Below are 27,215 nucleotides of genomic sequence, written 5' to 3'. Positions count from 1 at the left end.
AGTATTTAAAAGGGTATAGCATGAAGGCTAGTTAAAGCTAACCCTGTAAGATCATTGAATGAGGTATAGGTGCCACTGTGTCTTTCACAAAGTTGTTAACCATAGGTCAGGAAAAATTAGTAATAAGTCAGGAAATATTAGATCCTGGAACTTTATCTTTTCAGTCTGGGTCTATGGGTGAAGGAATTGTACGTATTATGTACCTTTTAATAGGTGAGAATAATCTCAGAGAAACATCAGTTTAGTGACTGTGTGAAGCTGATGATATTTTCAGAGAAAAAAATTCAAAAGAATTTTTTTTAAATTTACTTTAGATCATCTGGTATTTAATTTCTCAATTTAGTAATATGCATTGTACTTGCTAGAGAGAAGACATCGGGTATGGCCAGAAAATAAGGAAAATCCTGATGCAAATTCAGTAAAACTGTCTGTGAGAAGACTTTCCCATGTGCATGGGGTGGTTGCTCCTAGGGAATAAAAGGGGATTCCATATGTTGGGAGTTATATTTCATGTTGCTATTTATTTCTAAATTCTTAATAATACATTTCCTAATCTGGTCATTCTATCAAACTTTGCAATTCCCTGGAATCCATCGGGCACATAACTTTGGTGTAGGCTGCTTACTCCAAAATAAAGTTTGCCTCAAATTAGCAAAGCACACAACAAAATTAAGCAGAAGTGTAATGCACCATATGTTGCATACGTAATATATTTCAGACTTTTCTTATCTAACTGCCAAGGACTGCATGTAAGCATACAGCTGTTTCTATACCCAGCAGGGAAATCTTGAGTCTTTGAGACCGTGCTCATGAGGAAAGTACGACTGCTGTATCTCACTCAGCATGGTGTAGGCTTCACAGCTGATCAGCATCACTCCTGACTATAACCAGTCTTTGCAGTAGCCAGTTCCAAAGAGAGATTTGTGAGGGCACTTAGGTTGTAAGAAGTGCAATTTTCAAATCTTCCAAGCTTTTGTAGACGGACCTTAAATCAGTAGTCTCCAAATTTTGTTGATCATATGCCCCTGTCAGTAAAAACATTTTTGAGTATACACTTTCAATATATGTATATTTATTTATATTTAAATTAATTGATTTTATTTGTTTATTAATTTATATTTACAGATTATACTCCTGTACTTGCATATTAAATATGTTATTAAAAATACACAAAAACAGGAATTAGAAAAGGATGAGATAAAGATGAAACAACAATTCAATTTTTTTAAAAGATTACTCATTAGTGGTACAAAAAAAATTTTTTTCCCTGCACTCCAGTGGATTGTTTTGCAAAGCCCCTGGGGCGTGTGTGTTCTCAGCAACCTGGAAGAAAGGGACTTGTATATGTAAGACAGCAAGACATGATAGCATACTGGGACAGTGCCAGACCACTCAGCTATTTTGCCTCAAGGGCAATTCTTTTTTTTATTGAAAAAGTATGCATCAAATGCAAGAAGGATCTGTTTTAAACTCCACTGTGTGTGAGGGCAGAGAAACTTTGGATAATCTTTTGAATAGTTCAAGAATTTTGTATCATTACTTGACCTGAGAATTTTTGTTTTTTATTTTTATTTTTCTCCTGTAATACAATTCTTATCATCAAGAATTTGAAGAGTATTATAGGGAATGTGATTTTGCCAGCACAACTTGCTTTAACTGTAAGTATCATTATCTTTTCGTGAGCCAAAAATAAAGAAATCCAAACGAGTGAAACACATGCTAGCTTGAGAGGGGGACACAGTGTCAAGCTGGTTTCTCAGACTTAACTGGGTTTCTATGGTTTTGTGGTTTTATGTCAGACCATTAATTTTGTTTATCTTTCATTTCAGTTTGTCTAAGTTTCTTTTTTTTTTTTTAGGAGAGCGTGTCCTTTAAAGTTCCTATGGTTGTGATACTTCCTCTCATACAAAAGGATAATTTGGGAGGGGAAACTGTAAAATTGAAATGTAATACAATCTACTGACTTGGGTGAATATACAAACTCAGTAAGTCCATATACTGAAAGTCCTGAAAGTGTCCCTTTTTAAAAAAGGGACACTTCTCAAAATAGTAATATTCTTCACCGCTAAACATTTCCTTTTCCTGAGAAGCAGTTCTCAATTAACTCAGACGGAAACCAGTCAAATGCAGAAGTTGCACTGAAGTTGGTGCAGATTTCTACTTGTGAAATAAGATCAGCATTTCACTTTTTCTTTCCCATCACTCCTGCAGCTCTCCAAGAGGTCTCACTTCAGATGATTCTCATTATAATTTTTGACTGTAGAGCATTTATCTAAAAAGATGAGTATTGGGGGGGTTTAAAATCACTGAGTTAAATGCCTGAAAGGTTTCCATTTTCAGTAGTTGGGGTTTATTCAGTGACACAAGAAGGAACCAAATTAGAAAAATGGCCATGTTTGCTTAGCCTCTATGGGACAAATTTTGAAGTCTCAGATTGGACAAAGAGTATGGATCTCTGCCCTTCCTCCTTGCAACACAAAACCAAAAAAACTGCTTTACATCCAGCACTGAGACTCTGTTGATGACTATTTGCACTGTGCTGGTCTATGGTTTAAGGCTTGGTATGAATCTCGATATTTTACTTATTTAGATTTCCTGATGCACATCTCTTGCACAATCAGTCAACGTATGAGAAAGAAAAATCCCTTAAAACTCTACATTTCAGTTGAATTTAGGGTGTTTTCTGGTTTTAGTGCCTTCTGGTGACTCAGTTCTCAGTTATTGTTCTTTCCTATGGATCTTCATTAGCTTAGTTTAACTTTGGCACTCAAGCAGCTTGTATTTTCTCCCAAAGTCATGCATGAGAGCTCCTGATGTGACTCCTATCATTTATTTTGCATTTGTGCTATTACTTAAGAGAAAGGCAATTATTCTAACTGCTTAGTTTTCTTCCTGTTGCAATGGCTTCATTTTCTGTTCAGATGGGATACTCAGAACTGACTTGAACAGTTTATACTTTGTGGAGCAAACCTCATGATTTAAGCTATGGGTGATTTGTGTGTGGATAAGTACAGTTTGCTTTTGGTTGTTGGCACCACATCTTCTTTTTTTCCAAAGTTAAAGAGAAATAATTGGAAATGTTCAAACCACGATGATGCAAGACCTGCAGCCAAATAGTCATCATATAAAGTGACTTGCTTCAATAGCATTCTTTAAATAAAGAAATAGAGGCTTAACTACTTTTACTTTACATGTATGTTCTACTATGCTGTTACAGTTGCTCTGCCTCTGATCACCAGAACCTCAGGCTGTTTCCCAGCACTGGCCTACCTATCTTGCTTACTGTAGTTTCAGACTGTTTGCTTCCTCTGTGGACATAGCACCAGCACCAACACCAAGGATAAAATAACTTACCATGCATTCTTGAATGTGTGAATGACTAAAACATTTGCTTGCTTTTAAAAGTATCAATTAAGTAATTGAGTTTTTCTGATCATAATACAGATTATATACGTACACCTGCCTTCCCGTGAGTTTCATATTGTTAAGTCAGTTGGCATGTAGCATTCTCCACTGAGCTGTGATTTAAAGGGATTACATTTTTATGATGTAACCAGCTTTTTGGCTGAATGAGCTAATACTGAAAGTATCCATTTTTGTTATTGAGTATTAGAGCTCTGAGTTGCCTCTTCTGAAGTCTATAAGTAAAATAAAAATATTTGAAGTTGCTGGCAGTTTTGGCTGAGCATGCTACTCTTGTCCTGAGCCCAGTATGGCTTTATTTACCAAGAGATACTTGCCAAAAAGGCTCTGTACTGAGAAGACCCATGCTGTTAAGTGCTGGAACCCTAACTAGTTAATGCAAAGCTGGTGCAAATGTCCACAGCAGCAATGGCAGAACCATGAAACCATGTTACATGGACAAAGGAGAAAGTCTGCGTGCAGCTTAGCTACTCCTGCAATGAGGATGGGAGAGGTGAGGCTTGACTTCGAGGTGCAGATGGGTGCTGTAGGGCCAGGCTTGCTCCTCCTCAGCTCCTTAATGCCAAGTGAGGAGAGCAATGACTGCTTCTCCTTCCAAAGCAGTAGCTCTCTTCTCTAAGATGTGGAGCTGCAGGAGGAAGCATCTGGATGTCTTTCCAACACCACTGGCTTCATACAAGTTAGCGAGAAGTGAAGGGCTCTTCCCACATATCCAAGTCCATTACATTATCCTGTGCCAGAAGCCTGAAGCAATGGCTGTGGGGGATGCTGACTGGGCAAAGAAGTGGATGTCAAAGAGGAAATCTGCATGTCTGTTCAGCAGTAAGTTTCATACAACACCAGGGCACCCGCTGGATGGGAAGAGAGGGGTACACAGAGCACAGACTGGTGTTGCAAGCAGTGGCTGAGTAAGGATGCCCACACTGTAACAGAGCTATTTAGTAATGAGCAGTGGTGGCCTGGGGAGGATGTTGGGCTAAGGCGGGGTTTTTTAACAACCACATGCATCTACTGGTCAAACCTCCTTGTGAAATCAGACGTCTGCAGCAGTAAGCCATGTATTTCCAGAGAACAGTACAATAGCTTCTGAGCAGCTGAACACAGAGGACTGTTTCTTTAACCTACAACAATTTGCTTGGGCTTTTTAATAGCTTCAGTATTATTACTCTTTTGTCAGACTACATGATTATAGTGTATAGTCTCCCAGTAGGCAGCTTTGCTCCAGTGGAAAGAAAGCCTGTAAGTTATTTTTCAAGGCTCTGCAAATCACATTTATTTCCTGCACACTCCCTTCTGTCCATCTCCTCCTCCTGTCTTTAATTACTAATGGTCTGGTCACAGTACTTTACATTTCTTTATTCTTGCCTAAATTTGTATTTCTTAACAAAAGAATATCTTCCCCCCAATCTGAAAAACATTAATAAATACTAGTATTGGGGAGAAAAAAAGAAATTTCAAACACATAACTCAAGAGCTGCTGTAGTTTCCAGTTATGTTCATGTTTGTCCAAAAACATTACAGTGAAAGCATTCGAACTTCTAGTACAGCAGTGAAAGACACAGCTGTGTCACAGCTAGCAAAAAAGAAAAGCTGGCTAATCGAAGGTGATGCTACTGGCTCAGCAATAGCATTTCATTCATTGCTGTATTTAACATTACCCTATAATTCAATGTTTATTTTAAGGGGCTATATTAGGACTAATAAACACTGACTTCATTTGCTTCTCAGCATTAAAAAAATGCTGGAGGCTATGCCAAGAAATACAAATTCTGTTTCTCACCTCACTTGTTGCTATCCTCCCTTTCCAGCCAAATCCCTTGTTAAGTGCAGTGGCCTTGCCTTCTGTGCTGCTCTGTGCCACTCTGTTCTGCCTTCGGTGGGAGCTGAGAAAGTCCCTGGTGCAGGACACTGCCAGGGAACATCTGTCCAGAGAGGGAGTGTTCTGTGTTTGCCTGTCCTCCTGGGAGGCTGTCACCCAGCTGTTGTACAGCCACTGCCTTTGCACCATCATTTTCCACGTGAATTTCTGATTGTCATTATTGTCTTATGGACTAAATAATGTTGAGAGAATGCTTTCCCCTAGAAATGTCTTCCCTAAATCCAGGTGCACATCTGAAAAGTTTCACTGATAGTCATGAAGCTGTGTTTGTTTATATCCATCAAGGATATAAACTTGTAGGTATGTAGTGTCTTCTGCACTTAATGGAGCTGTGAGAGGGGGAGCAATGACTAATGTCCTACTGAAACCAGTTTAGTTTAATGAAGTCTTGGATTTCATTCTCCTTAAATTAGGACTTCATGTAGACTCCTCAGTCCTGCTTCATTACAACAAATGCTAAGCTGCTATGCATGGATAAATACTCTGTACTCCAAGAGATGTTTGTTGGTCAGTGATCAGGAGCTTAAAAGCATGCAGCTTTGCAAAATGTTTTGAGGCAGCACTTAAAGTCTAATATCTGAGGTGCAAAACAGTGTATATTAAGCAGCTTTATTTCTTTTAGCAAGGGCTCTGCAGAAAAAAATATGGGTCAAGATAGTTCTTGTCTTTTAGAAGAAGTCTGTAATTTAGAATGAAAACACCTCAGACTCTTTTAAAACAGCTGCTTGTAAATACATGACCACAGATACAGAGGTATTGTCAGTGCCCTGTATAAAATCCTGACATAAGCAGAGTGAACCTTTGATCACACTGGAATCTAAAAGGGATTAAAATATTTGCCATGACTGAACAAACTTTGACACTGTCTTCCTAAAGCTACTAAGCTTTAAGAAATGCATTTAAAATAAATAAATATTTTCTGGTAGAGTGAAGACATGGGAGAGGGCTCTCATTAAAATTACAGGCAACTGGATTGCAGTTTTGGGGTGAGAAGTAGGAAAAAAACAACACAGGAAGAGGGAAAGATTGATGTAGTATAATCACAGTGTTTTCTGCCAGAATGCTTGTAATCCTTATCATCTTGCAATCTGAGAGATGGCAGGAAAAAATTGAACAGAAAAGGCAAAAACCTTTTAGTCTGCCAGGACTGTAATCATAATGAAAGATGACACCTGAGCCTTATCATCACAGTGAGTGGGAGTCACATAATAAGACATTATTTCCTTTAAGAAGCATGGTATGGGCTTTCTCCTTTTCCATCTGATAGAGTATATACTGAATAAAAACATGTCATTGATTTGTAAGGACATTCCCTGCAAAATGGATATCTTGCACTGTTTTGTTTTCATATTTGGATACAAGACCTCCTTGATTACCTGGCAGAAATAACCCTCATGCTTGATCTGTAGACAGGGAGAAATAAATATTTTCATTTCTGAATGGATGTATATCTGCAGCTATATTTTCAAGAAGGGCCAGCAAAGTTTAGGCATTTATTCCTCACATTTAGTCTCTTGGAAAAGTGTTCCACTTTTGAAACAAAATGAGCATTTAGTTCCCAGTGTGTTTGGTGGGATATTCAGTTCCCAGAAACTTTGCAAATACACTGTATTGATAATAAACCACCCTAGTAATTCTTTGTTTTGTATCAAACAATGACTTTTTGCAATCCAGGCAGAGTTATGAGGTTAGGGCTTGTGAAATATCAAGCCATTACAGGGCTTCCCAATTCCTAACATTCTGTGTAATTTAATGTACAATACAGAAATGACATCAGTTTTGGCTGCTGAGTAATGACTGAAAGTGTCAGGCAATGAGTTCAGCTCGCGTGACAAGGAAAATGCACAAGATGAAGTCAGAACTGTTCACACTGATCTCACATCAGTATGTGTGTTTTCTGGGGAAAATGTTTAGATTTTAGCCTGCTGCATGAATATTTCTGTTCACTTGCTTTTGTGGAGAAAGCTGATTCTGACAGAGTGTTTTCAGTGTTCATGTTTTCTAGATACTAGCATGATTTGCCTGGGAAGACCAGTGACAGATTATAGAATAAACCAGTACGTGAATATCTATCAATTCCAAAGTTCATTGACAGGATAACTCTGTAAGCTGCATGTGGTCTGATGGAAATTATCCATAGACCATAGTAGTAATGGAAGAAGATTACTTACTAACTCACTGGTCCAGAAATAGTCTGTTGTTGATATCCTTTCCCCTTGATAGATGTCCCTGAAACTACCTGAAGTATCACAATGGGCCACTGAGAAAAAGCACGCTTAGTTCCTGTGGCATAGACTAGACATGAATTTGTAAAAAGTAACTCACATCGTTAGCTCTCCTGAAAGTGGGACTGGTCACAAGCATAAAGGACAACATAAGTGTTGCATATTCTCACTGAGGATGACTATATTTTAGAAAGTAAAGAACCAGGCTACCAGGCGTAAGGTAGAGTTTCCAGCTAAGGTCCAAAAGTTATGTGCTCCAAGTCACTCAGGGACAAAGACATGACTGACTCTACATGTTGTTTCTTGGTAAGGAAGTGTTGCAAGTTATGACACAGACATAGCTAAAAGAAGGCATACCTGCCACTAATAATATCAAGAACCTGGGAACAGACAAGAGCTGGGGAAGTCTGAATGCTTAAAGTGGGTATTTATCTGTATCACAATATTTTATAGAGACTCCTTGTGTAGCCTGGGATCCCAGTGTTCTGGGCAATGTACAAATAAGGAGCAACAAGATGATCCTTGGAAATTTTATAGTGTAGCTGATAGCAAAGCCACTTGGACAGTGGGTAGACAGATGCCATCAATTGAAGAGAGGGAGTAAAAGTTCCTGCCAGAAAGTTCCTCAAAGTGCTTCGGTCTGCCAACATGTGTCACCTCTTTTTCACGCTGGCTGAGCTTAAGCCAGCTAGCTTTCCACCAGGTCCCTTTCTGCATCGGGTATTTAGCAGAAGATACATTTATTTGGACTCAGTGACGAGATGTGTAACAAATACTTTTGTTCGCAAAGAATAAAGTGTATACAAGACTCTCAGTGGTTTCAAATATATAATGTTATTCCTTGTGTTCAGTACAACTTGTAGGCTCCTGCAACTGAGAGCCCCCAAGGAGGAAATAAAATTACTCCATACAAGCATCTGGGAATTCTTTCAAAGGGTTCAGAATGCTTCACAAGATTCAGAAATTTGCTTCTCTGTAGCTCAGCAGGAGTGCTACTGTTCATAGATTCCTGATGTTGGCATTTGGCAGAAATCCATGAATAATTTGGGGAAATAAAGTATTCATGGATATTGCCCTTTATGCTTGTGAAGTTCTAGAATTTGCTTGCTATCTAGAAACGTCTTCTAGTAAAAACTCTTGCTCTGTAAGTCATCCACAAGCAATTTACTGTAAATATTCCTAAAATACAATTCATGACCTGCCGAACCATGATCCTGCAAACACTTACTCGCATTCTTGTTGTGATTAGTCCCGTTAAAATCAAAGGAACCTTCACATGTGGTTATAAAGTTAAGCCTAGGCATAAGAGTTTGTAGGATGAAGGTTTATGCTGGTTCCATAACCCTTGGTATTCTGCATTCTGTGTAGTCTCCAATTGCTAAATGAGATGCAGGCACTCAAAGCTGGTGGAAAGTTAGCATTTTTCAGTCCCTGGGTACCATTCCTATTCCCTAACTGAATATTTACAGAATCCACCCTTATGAATCTGAATTTTTTACATAATTCAAATTTGCAGGCTAGAGGTGCAACTTGAAATTAGCTTCAGAAAGTGGCAAAAGAAATGCAAAGCAAAAGTTATCAAATCAAATTGATTTAAAAATTGGAGTGAATATTCATCAGCTTTTTATTTATGATTTATTCATCACTGTGGAACCTTCTGTACTGTGAACTTTGAAACAGGGAAAAGTACCAATAAAAAAAGGGTTTGTAGGTTCTGTACTTATCCACAGTTAATAACAGAAAATGTTTACTAGAGTTAGGCAGAATTATTCACAGAAAATACAACCCAAAGTCTGAAAAAATTACCTAACTAAAGAAGAAAGCAACATCTAGGTATAGTTACTGACTGATACAATCAATTGTATATTCAACTGTATTATATATGTTATCTAAATTGTTGTGAAAAGAGTATGCTACATTTTGAATTTAAGTGACAAATTGCTTTTGATATTCACTTCTACAGTCTCACCTACCTTCTGCCATTATTCTTAGGTGTCTCTGAATTTTCAACATTTCAAGCAGGAAAGCGTCCTAGAAAGCCCCATTAGTTATGTATGTATGTGTATGTGTGTGCACTTAAAAAATCACCAGTGACTAAAAGGAGTTACTATTCCATGTATGGTGGAGATTTCCATCCCCACAATTTAAGTTCAGAGAGGTTACCTTTAAATAGTCATGAAATAAGATCTTTGAACCACTGCAAAGACAAGATTCCTGGTGCTCCATTAAGATATGCAGCACATGTTTCCACCCTTGGAAATTTTTCAGAATATCTGGTACTTGATCCATTTGAATAACGAAAGTCAATTTTAAGTTAGTTACAGAGTTATTTTATTAGTTGGATAGTTTTTTCTCCCACTGAGCTCTGCATAGGCAAATTCACAGTACCAGAGAAAGAGCTGGAAGGATACAAAAATATTCCTAATAAAATGTTATAAAGCTCTCTAAGAGATTTATGCAAGAGAGTTTTGGATTTTTTTTTTCCCTTTTTCCTCCCCAAACCCATGTGGCTTGTACACCGTTTGTGAAGGCGCACTGGGCTATAACATTCCCACTGGCATTTCTATGGGGTGATATGCGCTTGTAATTTCACCACGCAGCAGTAATGTGATTCAGGTTTATGCAGGTTAATACCCTTTATATGATAGTTTACACAGTGCTAAATTTAAATCTATATGTATACTAATATGTTCATGTGTATGCACACAGATTCTCCTGTACCTCTCAACTCACCCTCCTATGAAACAGCTCTACTTACACCTAGGTTAAAGTTGTCTCAGTGAAGAATCTTCTCATGTATTGAATTGAACGTTCTGTAAGCTGCATGCTATTTCTTCTGTTATTTACAGTTCTGACACACTTCAGATAAACAAATTAGAATTTTCTTTAGCATCATTCAGGTTGACTTTAAGAAATTAGTAGTTTTGCTATCAGGATTTTTTAGGATTTTTTCATTTTGTTAAGTGCTATTTCATTAAAAATTAGAAAAATTAGTAGATGAATATAGTGCTAAAAATCCTCCAGCATTAGTTGGTAACATCCAGATGATTATAAAGATAGCTGCTTGAAAATTGCTTATAATTGACTTAGTAAATAATAGTTTTTTTGTATGTTTGGCAGTTACTTGCTGTAAAGAAACTTTTTACTTTACTTAATCTATAATACAGACATGTAGTTCAGAACCTACTTCTGATTCCTTGCTTTGAATTGACAGTAATCTCACTGTAGCCAGTTTGATTAGTTGGGATTTAAAGCAGTGTAAATGACACCTGTTAACCATGACAGCATACTTGCGAGTCCACACAAAGGACTTGGTTATGAAGTGGAGAACTCTGATATTTTCATTAGGATTTTTATAGACTTCTGTTTTACATAAGGGAAGAAATAAATGAGGTTCATTGGCAAGGGCTGTCAGGAGGTTTCCAGAATTGTGTTACAATCCATGTATCTCGCATGAACACTAACTTTTCCTGGAGAGTATTGCTAGACTTGGAACATAAGTGTCATGCCTTCTGCTCTCCAGAAGTCCAAGTGGAGGGCATTCCTCCATTTCTGCTCCCCTGCTGCAGAGCAGAGTGGCTCAGACACCAGGCTTTGGAGAGGTTAGTGACACCTCAGCCTGTGCTGTGTTCAACTCCTTCTGAATGTGGTAGAGGCCAGCTTGCTCGGCCATGAATCTAGGCTAGGGGGAAGATCTGGTGAATGAAATCGTAGTATCTTTTCCTGTCATTGAGACCTATAATGGTTTTAAACTATTCCCTTACCAAAAGTGAACTGCTTGGACCAGCCTACCTTTCCTGTAGGCACATTATTTGCCTACATTGTTTCCCTGAATGTTGTGTAACTCATTCCTCTTGTGATGGGGACAGTCACACTATGCTGTGTCAATGAGCTTGACATCCTCGGGTGATGTCATGTTCACTGCATATGTGGTATACAGCTTGAGGATATCCACATTTATCAATGATTTCAACTCATCCCAGAGGTATTAAGTGCTGGTTTACCATGTACTGGTCAAAATGGCTGTTAGGGCCACAGTTTTCAGCCCTTTGTACCTGCTTTGCATACTTACCTTTCAGATTTCTCATGCAGACCTATTCAGAAGCTGGAGTTTATTCTAGCATGAGAGAAAAATTAACTTGCCAGCCCTCACAACAGTCTCAACATCTTTTCTCTTAGAAAAGCAGGAAGATTGCTTCTGAAAAAATACAGTTGGTGCATCTTATGTTGGATATATTTCAAAGGACAGCTGACTAAGAAGTTTGGGTAAACATCTCTCTTCCTCCTTAATCATTTAGTGGAATCCAGGTTTTTGGATATTCTTGTGCAGTGTAATTAGAAGACCAGCTGGGCTGTAGAGGCTGAGATTATCTAAACTACATAAACAGCATCTACAGAGAGTTCATGCTCTGGACGTCACTGATAATGCCGTATCGATTTGCACCAGAGTCATGGATAAAAATAATTGATATCAGATATACAATCCCAGTGTCAGATTTTGAAGGGAATTGTTTTTCTCTGATTGAACTTAGTCTGGTTTCTACTGAATCAAAGAAAGCTTGTCCCTCAGGTAAAGAGAATTTACTGTTGTTTCTGGAATTATTTTTTTTTACTCTATTTTTTCATGAAATTCCCATGTTCTCCTACTGCAAGCTGGACTAAGTTTATTTTCTTCACGAACACTAAAATGCCAACTTGTTATGAACTGTTTAAATTCACGTTCTCTGTTTCAACTGTCCACTTTCCTTGACAGAATGCTGACTTCATCCTTTGTCTGCTATGCTTCTTTTTCCCTCGTTCTTCCTTTATGATTAAAAAATCAAGGAAAACTGAGCCACATCTGTGTCTCATGTGTTTACAAGCCCAGTTCATTACTTCTATGAGCTGTGCAGGATTTATATGTAGGATTTTGTTCACTAAATGTGTTTTTCAGTAGGGATTACAAAAAAACCTACACATTTGAAGTTCCTATAAAAAATCAATTTCTTGAGATACATATTTTGACCTCAGTATTAAAAGAGTGCACAGTTCTCTTGGTGCCAAACTTGTGGCTCAAGGCATGCATCATCCAACCTTATTGAAAACTTGGCAAATGAATCAAGGGAAGAGATTAATGTGCAGTGCAGTGGCTGGACATGTAAGGTACAGAAATCAGGCTCTAATTTACAGCTCCCTCTATGGCTTGGTAAAAAAAAAACAAGTCACATTGCTGTAGTGCTGGCATTTCCGATGCTTGGATAAACAGGGCTCGCTGTTCATCTTGAGTTGGTTTTAGTTTCTAAGTTCATTAATTTCCCTGACACAGGCAGGTGGCTTGGAGAAGCTAGGATTATTTGGGAAAGCAGGAATCTTCTGGGAGAGTAAAAATGGTATGGTTTATTCTACAGTGAAACCTTGTTTTGTAAAATTCCTAAGCTGCTTGTGCTTTAAGCTTGGAGACCTAGTCAAGCATCTGGGTGAATGCTTTATTGTTGCTAGCCCTCATTCATCTCTGGCTGTGGGGTATCTTGTGGGCAGGCTTCACTTGATAGTTGCCTCGTGAGGAAGGCTGGAGAGGGAGGGAGGAATGTGAGCAGATACACACTGCTCTGATTCTTTGCAGTCGGCCCAAGGAAAGTCACCCTGTGAAGCAGGTCAGAAAACTCCAGTTTATATTAGAAGCACGCATTTCTTATCATAAAACTATTAAATGAATGAGTCTATTAAACCCGGGCTGTCCAAATGCACAGAATGAAAAGGGTACTTTGTATCCCTTGTATCTCAGATGGCGCTCATGAGTGGACCTGTTTTCAGTTATAATACGTTTATGGATGTGTTTATTAGCTGAAATGTTTTGTTTGCAAATGTATTTTTTATTTAACTAAGGATTCATGTTCCTGTACATAGGCTCAAGTTGTTTCCCATCATGGATTTATTTTCCCTCTCAGAAAGTGCTTCAGCACTTTCCCTTAGTAACATCTGTAATTTGGAGACAAGTAGGAATTAATTGCCTTTGCCTGTAACTTAACCAAAATTTGAACCCCTTTATTGAACAGCAAAATATTAATGCCCCAACCCTGCTACCACCAGTTGCCTTCTTTGTGGTTTATCTCTGCTTACAGATAAACCAGAACACTTTAAAACAGCAAAGATAAAATGAAGACATTCTATACTCATTATATTATCAGTAGAGCCTACAGATAAATGCCTGCCCTAAAATAAGAGCAATTTATTCTTAAAATCTTTTTTGAGAACTATACAGTTATATTCTTGTTCAGTGTTTCCTGATAACCACTTCAGAACACATCACCAGCATTAATGGGGTCTCTCAAGTATTTGAGAGAGGAAATATAATCTGTTTTTATGCAGAAAAACAGAAAACCAAAAGCTCACAAAAAAATTATTGTAAGTCTTGAATTTGGAGCTCCCAGCTTCTCCTCTATTCTTGGTAAATGTTTTTATTGAGTATAAAGTTTTGTGATGTTACTGAAGATACTCTCTGAGAACCCCAAGTTTCCCCTCCATTTAAAATTCAGTAAATTAAATGAAACCATTTTCATGACAAGAAAATGGAAAAGCAACTGAAATGAAGCCTATACTCTGAGTTTTGAATGGAAACATACCTATCAAATTGAGATATAACAAGTGAAGTACCCTGTACTATATTTTGGCTACATGATTGATATTTTTTTTTTAATTCTTTTCCATAATATCTGAATGTTTGATTCCCTCTAGCTGCCCTACTTTTTCCGCTCCACTCTGAATTCACCTTTATCCCACTGAAAGGTATATTTTCTCTCCCTGGTTTATGTCTCATAAGTGAAACATTTATCTTAAATAATGGACAAGTCAAACACTCAGTTTTAAATAGAATGGATTTATAGATAGAAAATAAAAATCCTACAGACTTAATGAATTCCTATATCAAAGAACAGGCTTCTCTTGTGTACGAGCATTGCTGGAAAAAACCCACATTTTAAGAGTGCCTCATAGCATGACAGAATGCTAAAGTGCTGCTTAAGTATCAGTTCCCACACCTCTGTTGATTGGTAAGGAAGAAAGTCTGAGTCCAGAACATGCAAGGCAAAAAAAAAAAAAAAAGTTTTCTGAGAATTCAGCTCTTCAACGTGCAAAGTGCAGTGGCCACGATCCAGCAAACTACTGAAACACATTCTTGTCTTTAAGCTTATGCATTCATTTGGTTTAGTGAGAGTGCTCTGTTAACCTGTTTGTGAGGTTTTTTTTGAATATGTTTTTGCATTTCTCTATTCCACGCAAGATGAAGCCATAACTTACAGAACATGCAGTCCAGTCTGAAGTTACTGTTATTTTTCTGAAGAAAATGTCTTTATGTAGTGGTAAGAGTTAGTCTCTGACAGTCTTTGTTTTGAGTTTTCTCACAACGAAAGGAAGCTTTCTGTAGACACGTAATAGCTTGATGATTAGAGCGCTCAGCTGAGGAGGAGAGGATCCAGGTTCAATTTGCTAATCCAAACCAGACAGAGCAGGGAACTGAACCTGTCTCTTTAGTGTCAGAGATCAACATACTCCTGTGGGATAACAGCAAGCCAGGTTCAACCCCCAGTTTTGTCTGGTTTGGATCAGTGAGCTGAACGTCAGTCTCTCCCATCTCAGCTGTGTGCCCTCTGGCCCCTATTTGGCCAAAATGGGATGGGTGTTTAGTACATAAAGAAAAAACAAGTTAATTCTGCACCAGAATAAAATCTAAATTACCCAATCTTTACACTTTCCACATGATGGAATTGTAGTTATCTGGCCAAGCCTTGAGAAAGATACTTCATGGTCACATAGTGAGAGAGTCAGAGGCAATAGAAAATAGAAAAACCCTCTGTCTCTACAAATGCAAATAAAGATACAGAGGTTCAGCCATGTTATCTGCATGGCTTTGGCAGGTGCAGGGAAATAAACCCTCCAGAAGCATTCTCATGGGAAACCAGGACTGTCTCAGTGACCTACAGTTTTGTTTGGAGGACAATGGTGGTGGAGTATTTTTCCTCTGTCAGTGAGTCTGTGTCAGTGTACAATCTGTTCCTGAGAGTTTGCCTGAAATTCTAAGCAGCTGTTTTCCCCACTGGTTTCTGTGCGCCTCTTCTCCCCTTGGTTTTCTAGTGGTTACCTCTAATTTCCATGCTCGTCTTTTCCTTTCACTGCCCTTTCATATCCTTCTGATTCCCTTAAATTTTGAACTTCTCACACAAAGAAGTCTTTCTGGCTTAAACTTCAGGTTTGGGAATGGCACAGATAGTAGAACCCTGGAACAAATCCCACTAAGAATATGGCCGTAGGAATTGGCAGAAATTGATTCCTTTTAGCTGTTTATTTTGTCCTTGTAATCCACACACACACTGAATTTCTTAATCTAACTCCAAGCATTTTTAAAGGTTTAAGCATCTTTACTGTCTCTGCCTTCTCTTCTGCCTTCTGTTTCTAGCCAAGCTGTAGAACAGCCTTCTAGTTTTGAGAATTTAGAATATTAACCCCTTTATAGCCATCTGTATAGGGTTCAGCTACTCTGGTTGTATAAAGTTCACAGAGTCACCATCTTTGTCAGCTGGAATTTGCAGTGCTGTATATCTCTAAGCATGGAGCACGGACCTCTAATTTTGAATGAGTGCTTTACATTCATTCACTTGAGATGATAAATTTTACTACAGTTTACTAAATTATTTACAGTTTACTAAATCAACGTGAGAGTACATATGTTTGGTACCAAGGATGTATTCTCAGGAGAGCCAGAATGGAAATGTGAGGTGTACGGATTATAATCAGAGTACTTATTTCAGTTCCATTCACCGATAAGTAAACCCTTACTGTTGCAAAACACATAGCTGCAATTTGGTTTGTCTCTTTCCCATTTCTTTGCGTTTATGCAACCGCCGTTAACAAGTTGCCAGAGAACCTCCTTTGTGTGTTGCTGTTGTTTTGTTGTCAACAAATGAGATTTCATGGCCTGCTCCAGAAATAAGATACATATGCTCCTACACTTGTGTGCCCATGCTCAGTGTTGAAGCCGTTCCAAGCTGTCTGTGTCATGTCATTCTGTATAAAACAAGGTCATCTTTTTTTGCAGATTAAGTCTGCCTGCTGGAAAAATATCTTACTATCCAATAGCCTCTGTCTTCAGCCTTCTCAGACATTACCTGTTAATACCAAATGTCTAGCTCTGGGCAACCTGATTAGTATTAAACTCCACTATGTCTGCTAAAGGCTGTAGGGTGGGCTTCTGCACAACATATAAGGAAATCTAGGCCTTGGCATGGCTGCAGAATATTCCTCTCTAGGTTGCCAAGCAAATGCAGGACGTGCAGCACACGAGGGAAACAGAACGCACTGTACATAACAAAACTAGTATGCAGTGTAGTGGTCCAGTGAGGAAATCGTCCTCATAATCCATAATGGAGTGCTATCGTGTAATTGGATCTTCATGGTGTAAGACAACTCAAGGCACTTTGTAATCAAACCACATGCTGTAAACTCTTTTACATGAAGTCAGCTGCATTGCATCCTTCCTGGCAGACACTTTAGAACCATAATTACATTCATCTCCATCTTTAATTTATTTTTAAGTCTATTGTGCTTCTGTCATTGAAGGATCTTTGCTTGCTACTAAGCACTACGTATTCATTTCCTCAATGCTTGCTGTAAATTGTAAATTATGGATGGCATTGGTTTTTACTCTGATTTGTCATGCTTTTTGTGGGATGAAGCAAGTTCATCATCATGTGGATATTTGTTTATTGTGGTTTAATGAGAGGCATAGTATTTTTTTGACTTGGGGGATCCATTCTAGACAGATGCCAGTTTGAAAAGAAATTTCATTTACAGTTCTGCTATAGCTACAGAGATCTCTCTGAGTCCTGGGGAAGTGAGCTGGGAATTGTTGAATTAGGAGCGCTTCTTTGCTGTTAAGGCCTGAGCCTGCAGTTTGTCAATGGCATCTCCACTTCCTTCAGCAGGAATTAAGGGTGTTTCATTCTTGCATAATATCGTAACTTGAAAAACTTTCATAATGGGCAATTGTAAGGATGCTTTTATGCTTTTGTATCAGTCATTTTGCAACTTTTTATTTGGTAAAAGATGAGCCGGTGAGAGTTGAAATGTTAATTGCAGAGGAAGTCTGTCATGTTTAATGGAAAGCATCCAGGAAGGTAACATAATTGCCAATCCCAAATTAAATACTACATAAACAGAGAGATAGACTTTTGTGATGCCAGGTTTCCAAGGACTAGTTCATTCCATTGTGCTCAAGTAATATTTTAGCCATTCTTGCTGTCTCTTTTTCACTTCAGTTACTTCCAGGATTTCCATTTTATAAACCTCTTTTAATCACTGCTGTAAAAACGCATTCTGCATTAAAATTTAGTGTATAATTAAAGTTCCAAGAAATAGCCATCTGGGCCTCCCCTTGCTCCTAGCTCTCCTCTGTGTTTGCAGTTTCTAAATCTTTTATTTGCAAGTTATGGAAGCGAGGGAGAAAATACAATCAAACAAAATTGATGACAAATGTATTACTAATTTAAATTCAGTACTTATAGGTATCTGTGTAAGAAAATCAAGCGTGTGGAAGATTCTGATACTTCACCTGACAGATTGCAATCTAGCTAAATCTTCTGCTTCCTTTCTGTTCCTTCCTTCCACATCTCCTTTTCCAGCTTATCCTACGCCATCCAACAATGTGCTTTGTGCCCTTTTAGCTGTGATAAGGGTGTTATAATTGGTGGTTCTGCCACTGCTTTCATTTCCATGGCAGAGACACACCACATCACTGCATTTGTGAGGTGGGGGTTGCTCTGTACCATCTGTCCACATTTGGTTTAAAAAATACCCATGCATTAGAACAGTGTTTCAGAGATGTACCTATCATGTATTTATCACCTTTTGTGGACTGAATGGTGTCCTTAAGAAGTGCTGTAAGTTTCCATCTGTCCCACGTTAGGACAGTATAAGGACCACAGACGGGCATGAAGGTTCTGAGCTTCTCTGAAAATCTGATACCACACTGTGGGCAGCGGCTCTTCAGAAATAGCTCTCAAATAAATTTGTGCTGCTGGGCTGACTCAGTTCCTCACTCAGCTCTGAATTTCCTTCATCTTTTTGCTTTAATGACCAGTGGTTCTTAGTATCTGAATGGAGAGGTTTCTTGTGGCTTTAGTTGAGGATGGATTTCGGGATTTTTTAGCTGGTGCCTCCTGTGAGAAAATTCTCAGTAGGAGATATCTAGAAAGGTTAAAAACTTCACTTTATAGGAAGGACTGATTTCATGCACATGTCCAAGGAGCAGCCTGCTTAGATTAATTAAGTAATGTAAAAATCATTCCCATTAAGCAAGTCCCTGTAGTTCAGGTTTTTTTTTTTCCAGTAGGAGACAAGAATTATGTGCCTTATTTCTGAGGTCACTTTAGTAATTGCAACAACATTTTTTTGTAATAGCTTTTCCTTTTTTGATAGATATTTAAAGTGAGGTAATTAAATATGGTTATTTATACCCATCTCCAGAGAGATAACAACAGCATGATGAAAAGTACAAGTGAATAAGAAGTAGTAAATTTATGTCACAAAGGACTGCATTTTAACTCCCTGATTGTTAATTGTTAAGACACTCAGTGTTAATGTGGAGATGCCTGTCATGCTATAGAAATCTGGATTCCAAAAACAGTTCAATTTAATAATGTAGAAAGTATTACTGCAGTCAGAAATACCATCATTATATCTTAGGGACAGCTAATCATGAAATATGATATATATAAGGCAGAAGTGTTACCTTTTGAAAATTGCAGGCAGTTCCTTTTTGCTTCTGGACTTTTTTGGGGCCCATTTCTAATCCTGAAGCTTTTCTCTCTGTGCCCTGATGTGGGTTCATTGGCTTGTTTCTCTGTACTGACACTTCAGCCAAATGCATTGTGTTTCTTTCACTGGGACTAGATCCACACAGCTATATTGCAGATCATGTTCTGGTGGCAAGGTGACAAGACTCTGAAGGTTTGGAGTTTACATTGGCACAGGCTGAACATAAATGTTCAGAATTTCAGATTCTCCTCAACATACTGAAATGTCTTTGGCCTCCCAAACTGGCATAGATTCTGTTTAGGCAGTGACTACCTAATAAAAACATCAGCTTCTTTGTGTCTAGATAGGCAGCAAAGGAAGCATGAACTTCTTATCACCTGAATTTTCACATCTTTTTCCTGGTCTCAATCAAAACTAGGAAGTAAGGGTCCACGAATGAATGTTTAAAAAGGCAAATAAAGTCCACAGACCTTCTCAAGTTCATTTTGTTTTGTTTTGTGTGGCATTAGGGAGAATTGCAGTGTATTAGCCAGTTCATATCTTCCTGTTTTCTCAAAACCCTTTCAAACGCTTACAAAGGAATAACCAAGCTAACAAGTGTAATCCAAAGTGAGTCATTTTACATTACCTGTGCTATGCTGTGATGTTCTGATTTTAACAATAATATTAAAAGCACTGAAATAAATGAAATAAACTGCTTTTCATATCAACAAATGACCTAGCCTAACTTTGTCATTCAATTGTCTGAGTAGTCAACTGTTTATAGGCTCATTCATGTTTCTGCTATGAACGTAATCTCTTCTTTCCACAACATTTACCTGAAGAATAAGAGCAGTTGGGGGTTAAATTAACGAAGAAAACAGACACGTATAGAATTAATCACAAGCAGCTTTGTACCACATGAGAGTAAACCTATGGTCTGGGCTTCCTCAGTAGGCAGTGGGAAGAAGAGAGACATTTTGAGGGAGATATTGTCCTATTATAAGAAGAAATCTAAGATAGTTGGGATGAATGCCTTCTGAATGTGTTCCTTTACATTGAGCTTTAACTGTTATGGATGAGACACCTCCTTTCAGCAAATCTCATTCAGTGCACTTCGGTATGATATGAATGTCTGGGATTGAAGGGTAGGGCTGTGAAAGAGCATTCTTTGCTGGCTCTTTTGTTTCCTTGCCCCTGAAATTAGAACAGAAAGATCATTTTAGACTAGTATTAAAAATAAAGTTAATAAATAAAAGTAGAGAACTGAAATCTGGTTCCTGCTCTTCTACAGATATAATACTTCCACCCTGAAAGACATAGGGCTCTGTGTTACAAATCTGTAGAGTCTGTAGCTCCCCTCTAGCTAACATCCATTCTGTCCTACTTTGTTATTTCTTTGTTGGTCTATTCAGGACACAGAAACCGTGGCCACAGTGCTACAGGGAAAGGCCTATTGGATTCTTCCCCAAGACTTGCCATGAGTAAGATCTCTGGTCAATCTTAAGGTTATAAGTATGGCCTTAGCTTGGTGCTCTGAACAATTTATTTAAGAAGAAAGTAGAAGAATGGTTAGGAGAAGCTAAATTCATTGGAACAGCTAATATCTCTTTATTAGCCCAAAGAATAAATTTGGAAGAAAATAACCATAGAAATTGCATAAGCATAGTCATAGGAGAATGTGGCTCTGAATTTAACTTAATTCTTTTAATTTGTAAGAGTATTTAAGAAAAAAAAAAGGCTAGTACCTGAGGGCTGTTAACAAAGAGAGATGAAAATGTCTTCAGCCCCTCTAGGATAGAGAAAGACAGAGATAATTACTGTTTGTGAGAGGCTACCTGGAGGTACAGTGAGGGAAAAACCGTAATGAGCCATGAAACCACTGACCCTGTTGAGGTCATGATTTTTAGTCTCCAACAGAGTTAGAAATTTCAGTTGCCAGAGTCATCTTTTGAAGGTTGTAAATTTTTTTTGTTTGGTTGTTTTTTATTTTTCCTTCTGGTATGGAGTTCAGGAGTAGCTCTGAAAGTTCTCCATAAAATGAGGATAGCCCTCTGCATATGTAAAGAAACACAAACTGGTTATGATTTATATATAAAGTCATGAGCTTTACATACACATTTGTATAGTAAAAAAGTCCAAGAAAAAATATTTTTTTCTGCATTTGCTGCTGTCCAAACATAACCAATAGAGCTTCAGATTTTGTAATTAGAAGTTGCCATGCTTCATTTAGTTACTCGAGTCACTGACTGAAGACAGTTTCCTCTTCTACAGGAAGATTAATATAAAGTCCCTTTTGAAATGAATAATTTTGTCTAATGTATGAACATTTTAGTAGAAATGAACAGAATAATTTTCTTGCTGTGACTTCAGATGTGCAGCAAAAGCTGTTTTTCCAAGATTGATAGCAGTAGACTATTATCAACCAAGCAGGGAGCTCCAAGGCACTTGGGTGCATATTTCAGACAGATACCTATCCAACAGATTAACTACAAAAAAATATATCCTTTGTACTAATGTTAGATATATTTATAAAGAAACATATGAGATTTATAGTAATATACTGAAGATTCTTTGATTGCCTTTATGCTGTAGCTGAAATGAGGTGTTCATATATTGCTATCATTTGTGGTGTGTATTTGTTGGTCTAAGGTTCGCTCTGGGTAAAACTATCCTTAAATGCTCAGTTCTAAGTTACATCTCTGAACCTGTAGAGTGACTCCATGTGGTTTCAACTTTAGCCCTTTGACAACAAATTATTATTTATGTAAGCTGTCAAATCCAGACAGGACAAGCAGCTGCAAGAGAAAAAAATGAAACACATAAACCGTAGTGAGAAGCTGAGGCTCCGATAACAAACTACACTTTCCTTTCTGTATTTAGTCCACTAAGAGTGAATTATTCATTACAATCAAGCTACAGCTCCCTTAGTCTTGCTGTTTCATCCACAAGTTTGTTGAAAATTAAAGCTCAGCATGAGCCCTCCAGAGAATCATTCTGAGTTAATAACACCTGCAAAGAACAGAGATTTACTGTGAGGTAAATTGCCATGTGATTGCCCACACATCAGCAAAAATTATAATTGGAAGAAATTTAATATTTTCTCTGTATTTAACTGGTGAGGATTTTGTAGGGTGTCATTTTACGTTAAGCAGTAGAGTTATAATTTAGAATGTTTCACAGCAATGGACTGTGTTTGTTTCAACAGCAAGACTTTTTTTAAGAGAAGACTTCTGTTGCTGTCAGTTGGTACTGCAACTTCATGCAATGTGTATTTAGAAACCTTTCTTAATCTTAGGAAATATTGTCAAAAACTGCCTTTAAACTATAGATTTCACCCCCTTCCCTGTAATTTCTTTTGAATTTAGAAGTTGATTCTTTACCCTACCTAGCTGCATCTCATAAATACCAATCTAAGCAATGATTTTGATCTCTACATCTGTAGCACATGTACACTCAGCAGCTCCCTTGACAGCAGTGGAAACTACCCAAAGCATACTTCTTTGTTTCTTCCAGATGTTTCAGGAATACACTAATAACTAACACGAAAAATTCAGATGGATCTCCTAAATCAAATTGAATATTAGCATTATCATGTATCCAAAAAAAGGACAGAGAAACAAAGAAGTCAAATTATCTTGTCTCCATATTGTGCTGCATTTTTATATCCTGAGGTATTGCTGTCTGCATTTTCCAAGAGCACAAACCATGTAGGATTCAGGCTTCTGTTTGATGACAGTAACAACCCTGGTAAGAAATTTATAAAGCTCAAGACAAGTCTCTGAGGACAGCCTTGGAGATAGCAATTTCTGCCTGTGCTTTCAGAGAACCAGGTCCACAGAGCAAATCAGTGCTGGCAGGATGCAGTGCTGAACTCAACAGATTGCTCAGTGACATCTGGTTTCAGATGTGTAGTGGAACTTGCCTCACCAAACTCACTATGCCTTTCACAGTTACTGGAATAAAATATCTCTGGTGCTGAAGACAAGCCCATAAGAGACAGAGAACTCATAAGTTCATGAATGTGTTGGGCAGTAATATGTAGTGGGTGCTGCTGCTATATGTAATAATTGAGCTATTCTTACTGCAACACAGCTCAAGGCTAATATAACAACTTCATTTCCTTGAATCAACATGGGATGTATTAAAAAATAATTTGACGGGCTAGATGAGGCTTTTCAGATGCAGATAACTGCCTGCTCTAGAGACAACTGAAAAGTGTAATGAAATAACAAATCCCTACCTATGGACTAATCTTCCTTTTCCATAACTCTTCAAAGCATTTTCCCCTTTCACTGAGGAAGGGAACTCTGGGTAAGCGGGTTTCCAGCGCAGAATTATCTGTGCTGGAAAATTATCTGTCTTCAAGCTTGTGATGTTTATGTCACTGCTTGTGGTTCATCATAGAATTTAATTCAGCTATTGCAGGGCTGGGCGAAGACCTGGTGTTTGGCTCTGGGCTCTAGGAAAGAAGAGAGGAAGCAGGTGTGTTGTATAAGCAAACCTTCGTGTGTCAACAACCATGTGCTTATCAGATGAATTTATCTGCTCCAGCTGCACTGCTCTAAGAGTGGATCTTTCATTATACGCTTATCTAACGTATTATGTGTATGAAATGTGCTGTCAGTTTCTTTCAGAAAAGTTTTGTGGCATAAGGAATGTAATTATGAGGATGATCTAGCATCACCATAGAATCTCACAGTATGAACAAAAGTACCATCTAACAGCATCCTATTGTGCTAAGTACTGTATTGTGGGAGTTAATCCCCAGAGAAAAGTGAAAGAAGAAAGCAGTTGACTGCCATTTTACATATCAGGAGAATGATACACTAGGAGAGTACGCATTTAGAGAACCAGTGGCAGTTCAGAGAAACAGAGGTGGAAATCTGAAAGAAGTGTAGGGCTTTGGGCTTCTAGTTCATGTTTCAAATGGTCTTTGTGATGTTCAAAATTCTGTGGATTCAAAGGTGCTCTTTTCAAAATGTGACACTTGTGGAAAACAGAACAACAAACACAACATCTTAAAGAAAGATGATTGAAAGACAAGTCTCCAAGGTATACAGACCAGATTCCCACTTGCTCGAGTTCAAAAAGATGTTTTCTGTTCCTGCTCTATGATATACATGTCTGAACATAGATGCTTGTCTTCGAATTAGGTTCTAAGTTTGTCCACTGTTTATGGGAGTCAGTGTACAGGAGTCACATCTATCTCTAACCTCGAAGTATTGTTGGAAGTTAAATGTCATAAAAATATGAGACAAGAAAAAAGTCCACTGTTTTTTTAGGTTGTCCTGGGGCCAAGAAGAATGAGTTCCTGACAAGTGTTTTGGATGCATTGTCCACAGATATGGTGCATGCGGTCTCTGATCCATCGTTGTCTTCCAGCCGGTGGGTTTCAGATCTTTTTCATGTGTCTTTAAAAGGGTTCTGGCAATGGTGAATGAATTGTTGAGATCTTTGAGAAGTAATTCTTCTGCCTTCAGAAGAAGTAAATTTACAAGAACCTATCTAGGATAGTTTACTTCAAAGTTACCACTGTGGACTGTGCCCACTCAGTAGAGATGCACTCGTTGGCTGGATTCTCATCAGCCACACAGCTTTGAATTTATCTGTACCTGCTGGTACAACTGCATCTCAGTCTTCCTTTTCTTTCTTGTCAGACTTGATAAATGAATCAGACTTTTTGATTTATGTTTTGCCTAGTTGATTCTAAAACAAACCAATGCTATCAATACATACAGACAGAATTAAAACTACATAAGTGCTGACAAATTCTGAACATCAGCAGGTCAGATGCTTACTACGTGAAGAGGAGGGGCCAATATTATTATAATTTACCCTGTAATTCAAGGGGTTTTTTTTGTTTTATATCTGAGAGCATTCATCATGGGTTGTAATTCGACTCTAGGTGTTTGGCCAACTGTATCCTAAATTTTACACAAAGGGCTATCATCTTAATTAATTGTATTGGGGTGCGCACAGTACTGAGAACATATTGCCTTCCCCTTTCATTTCCTGAAACAGAGAAAACTGAAGAGAGAAATAAATGAGATAAAGACGGACATGACAGAAACATGAAAACACATAATATACATAACTGAAGCATGTCATAAGTCAGCATCACCAAAGTGAAAAGAGAAGGATTCATTACAAAGAAGCTAGTAGCCAAAACCAGAGAGGTTCATGGACCAAAGCATCTAACAGTGTTTTATCTATTCAGAAGTAAAGATATAAACTGCAGTGTGTGTAACAGAATAAAGAGTTGTGTTTTTTTTCTTCTTTTTTTCTGTTGCAGGGTTTCAGAACCTGATCCAAATCACACTCTAGAAGAGAGAGTAGTCCACTGGTATTTCAAACAACTAGATAAAAATTCCAGTGGTGACATTGGAAAGAAAGAAATCAAGCCATTTAAACGGTTCCTAAGAAAGAAGTCAAAGCCCAAAAAATGTGTGAAGAAATTTGTGGAATACTGTGATGTGAACAATGATAAGTCCTTGTCAGTTCAAGAATTAATGGGATGCCTGGGAGTTACAAAAGAAGAAGGTAAAGCAGAAACAAAGAAACGCCATAGTAAGAACCTTTCCTATCTTTTTGTCTAGATTCTTCAAAGATGGCAAAGTCTGATATTTGTACATACCAGAAGCATACAGTATAAAGGAATACACTTGCCTGTAGCTAACAGAGCTTTTGCTTAAGGCAGATGACAAGGAAGTTGCTTCTGTGTATGCAAATTACTACTTTGCTCCGAGAGAATCAAGAACTTCCTTTGACTCAAACCATTAAATGTTTGCTTTTTGGAGATATGTTTCTGCATTACAGCAGGAAACCTGAGATGATCCAATGTATCTTCTCTTCCATGCTTCTTTCCCACCAGACATAATAGGCTAGATTTACCACTAAGGATTTAGTAACTTCAAAATGCTCAATGCTGACAAAATGCAATCTGTCCTGAGCAAGTGCCACATAATAACTGGCAAGAAATGTTGTCATTCAGCTTTCATACAATTCCATGAAAGAAAAGGATGTTTCAATGAAAGATACGAAATATTTTATCTACTTTTTTTGAAAGCTGTGCAGTTACCCTGCTATAAAAATTGCTACTTCAGAACGTGAGTTTCACTTCTTGGGATGGTATATATAACTTGCAAACCATGTTCAAAATTTTTTTTTTCCCCCTTTAGCAGCCCCTAAAACCAATACTGAGAGCACTTCATCCAGCAGGCAGGTGAGTACTCAGGAGAGCACAATCTCTGTTCTTGTCTTACCCACATGAATTTCTTGGGGTTTTACGGGTTATCACTGCAGCTTCAAAATGCATTAGTCTGCGATTCTACAGACTTGCGAAGAAAACAGAGCAGCATACTGATTAACAAATCTTGACTTCATTTCTATCTAAGGAAAGGTGAATCGGTCAACTACAGGTGGAGTAAATGTGCAAAAAATACAAAGTGGATTAGGCATGCCTGCAGATGTTCCTAGTAAAGTATAAAGTGACATCTAGTTTAGAACAGGCTGTAAGTGACCCCCATGTAAGTCTTCTGCATTCCTGAAGGCACTGCCATACGTTTTTAAATGTGCATTGGTATATATTCATTTCTCTTTTGTTTTAAGTGAATTAAAACCATTAACTTTCCTGTGAGTTGTGCAATAGACACAAAGTTACACTGATTGAAATTACTCTCTTCCAGAGTGTGATTGTGCAAAAAGCCATGAATTTCCCATGCCATGTGAAAATCCATATATTTTGTGTACACCACGGAATTACTATATGGCGGTTTTAGATACCTTTTAAAATCTTAGTGGAGAGAAAAGAGCTGTCACTTTGAAGTGCCTTTGCTGGCTGAACAAAATGATGCTGGAGAATGTAGGATTTGCAGCAGTCTGATGATCTCATTAATTCTTGAACTGACTTGGTTTGGTCT

At 38.0% G+C, this 27,215-nt stretch overlaps 1 protein-coding gene across 5 annotated transcripts in view; it reads left to right on the top strand.

Moving 5' to 3' along the window:
- Positions 1-27,215, top strand: part of SMOC2 (SPARC related modular calcium binding 2) — a 139,681-nt gene that overhangs the window by 108,752 nt on the left and 3,714 nt on the right. For 2 of the 5 annotated variants that reach the window (XM_021392109.1, XM_021392112.1), the window contains exons 10-12: positions 24,579-24,681; positions 25,589-25,863; positions 26,478-26,518. In XM_021392109.1, coding sequence (XP_021247784.1) covers positions 24,579-24,681; positions 25,589-25,863; positions 26,478-26,518 — 419 coding nt within the window. Of the gene's footprint in view, positions 1-24,578; positions 24,682-25,588; positions 25,864-26,474; positions 26,519-27,215 lie in introns of all 5 variants that reach the window. The other 3 variants (XM_021392108.1, XM_021392111.1, XM_021392110.1) reach the window with 2 other exon arrangements.

Source organism: Numida meleagris, chromosome 3, assembly GCF_002078875.1.
Source record: "Numida meleagris isolate 19003 breed g44 Domestic line chromosome 3, NumMel1.0, whole genome shotgun sequence".
Classification (NCBI taxonomy): Eukaryota; Metazoa; Chordata; class Aves; order Galliformes; family Numididae; genus Numida; species Numida meleagris.
This window is presented reverse-complemented; position numbering and strand designations above follow the sequence as displayed.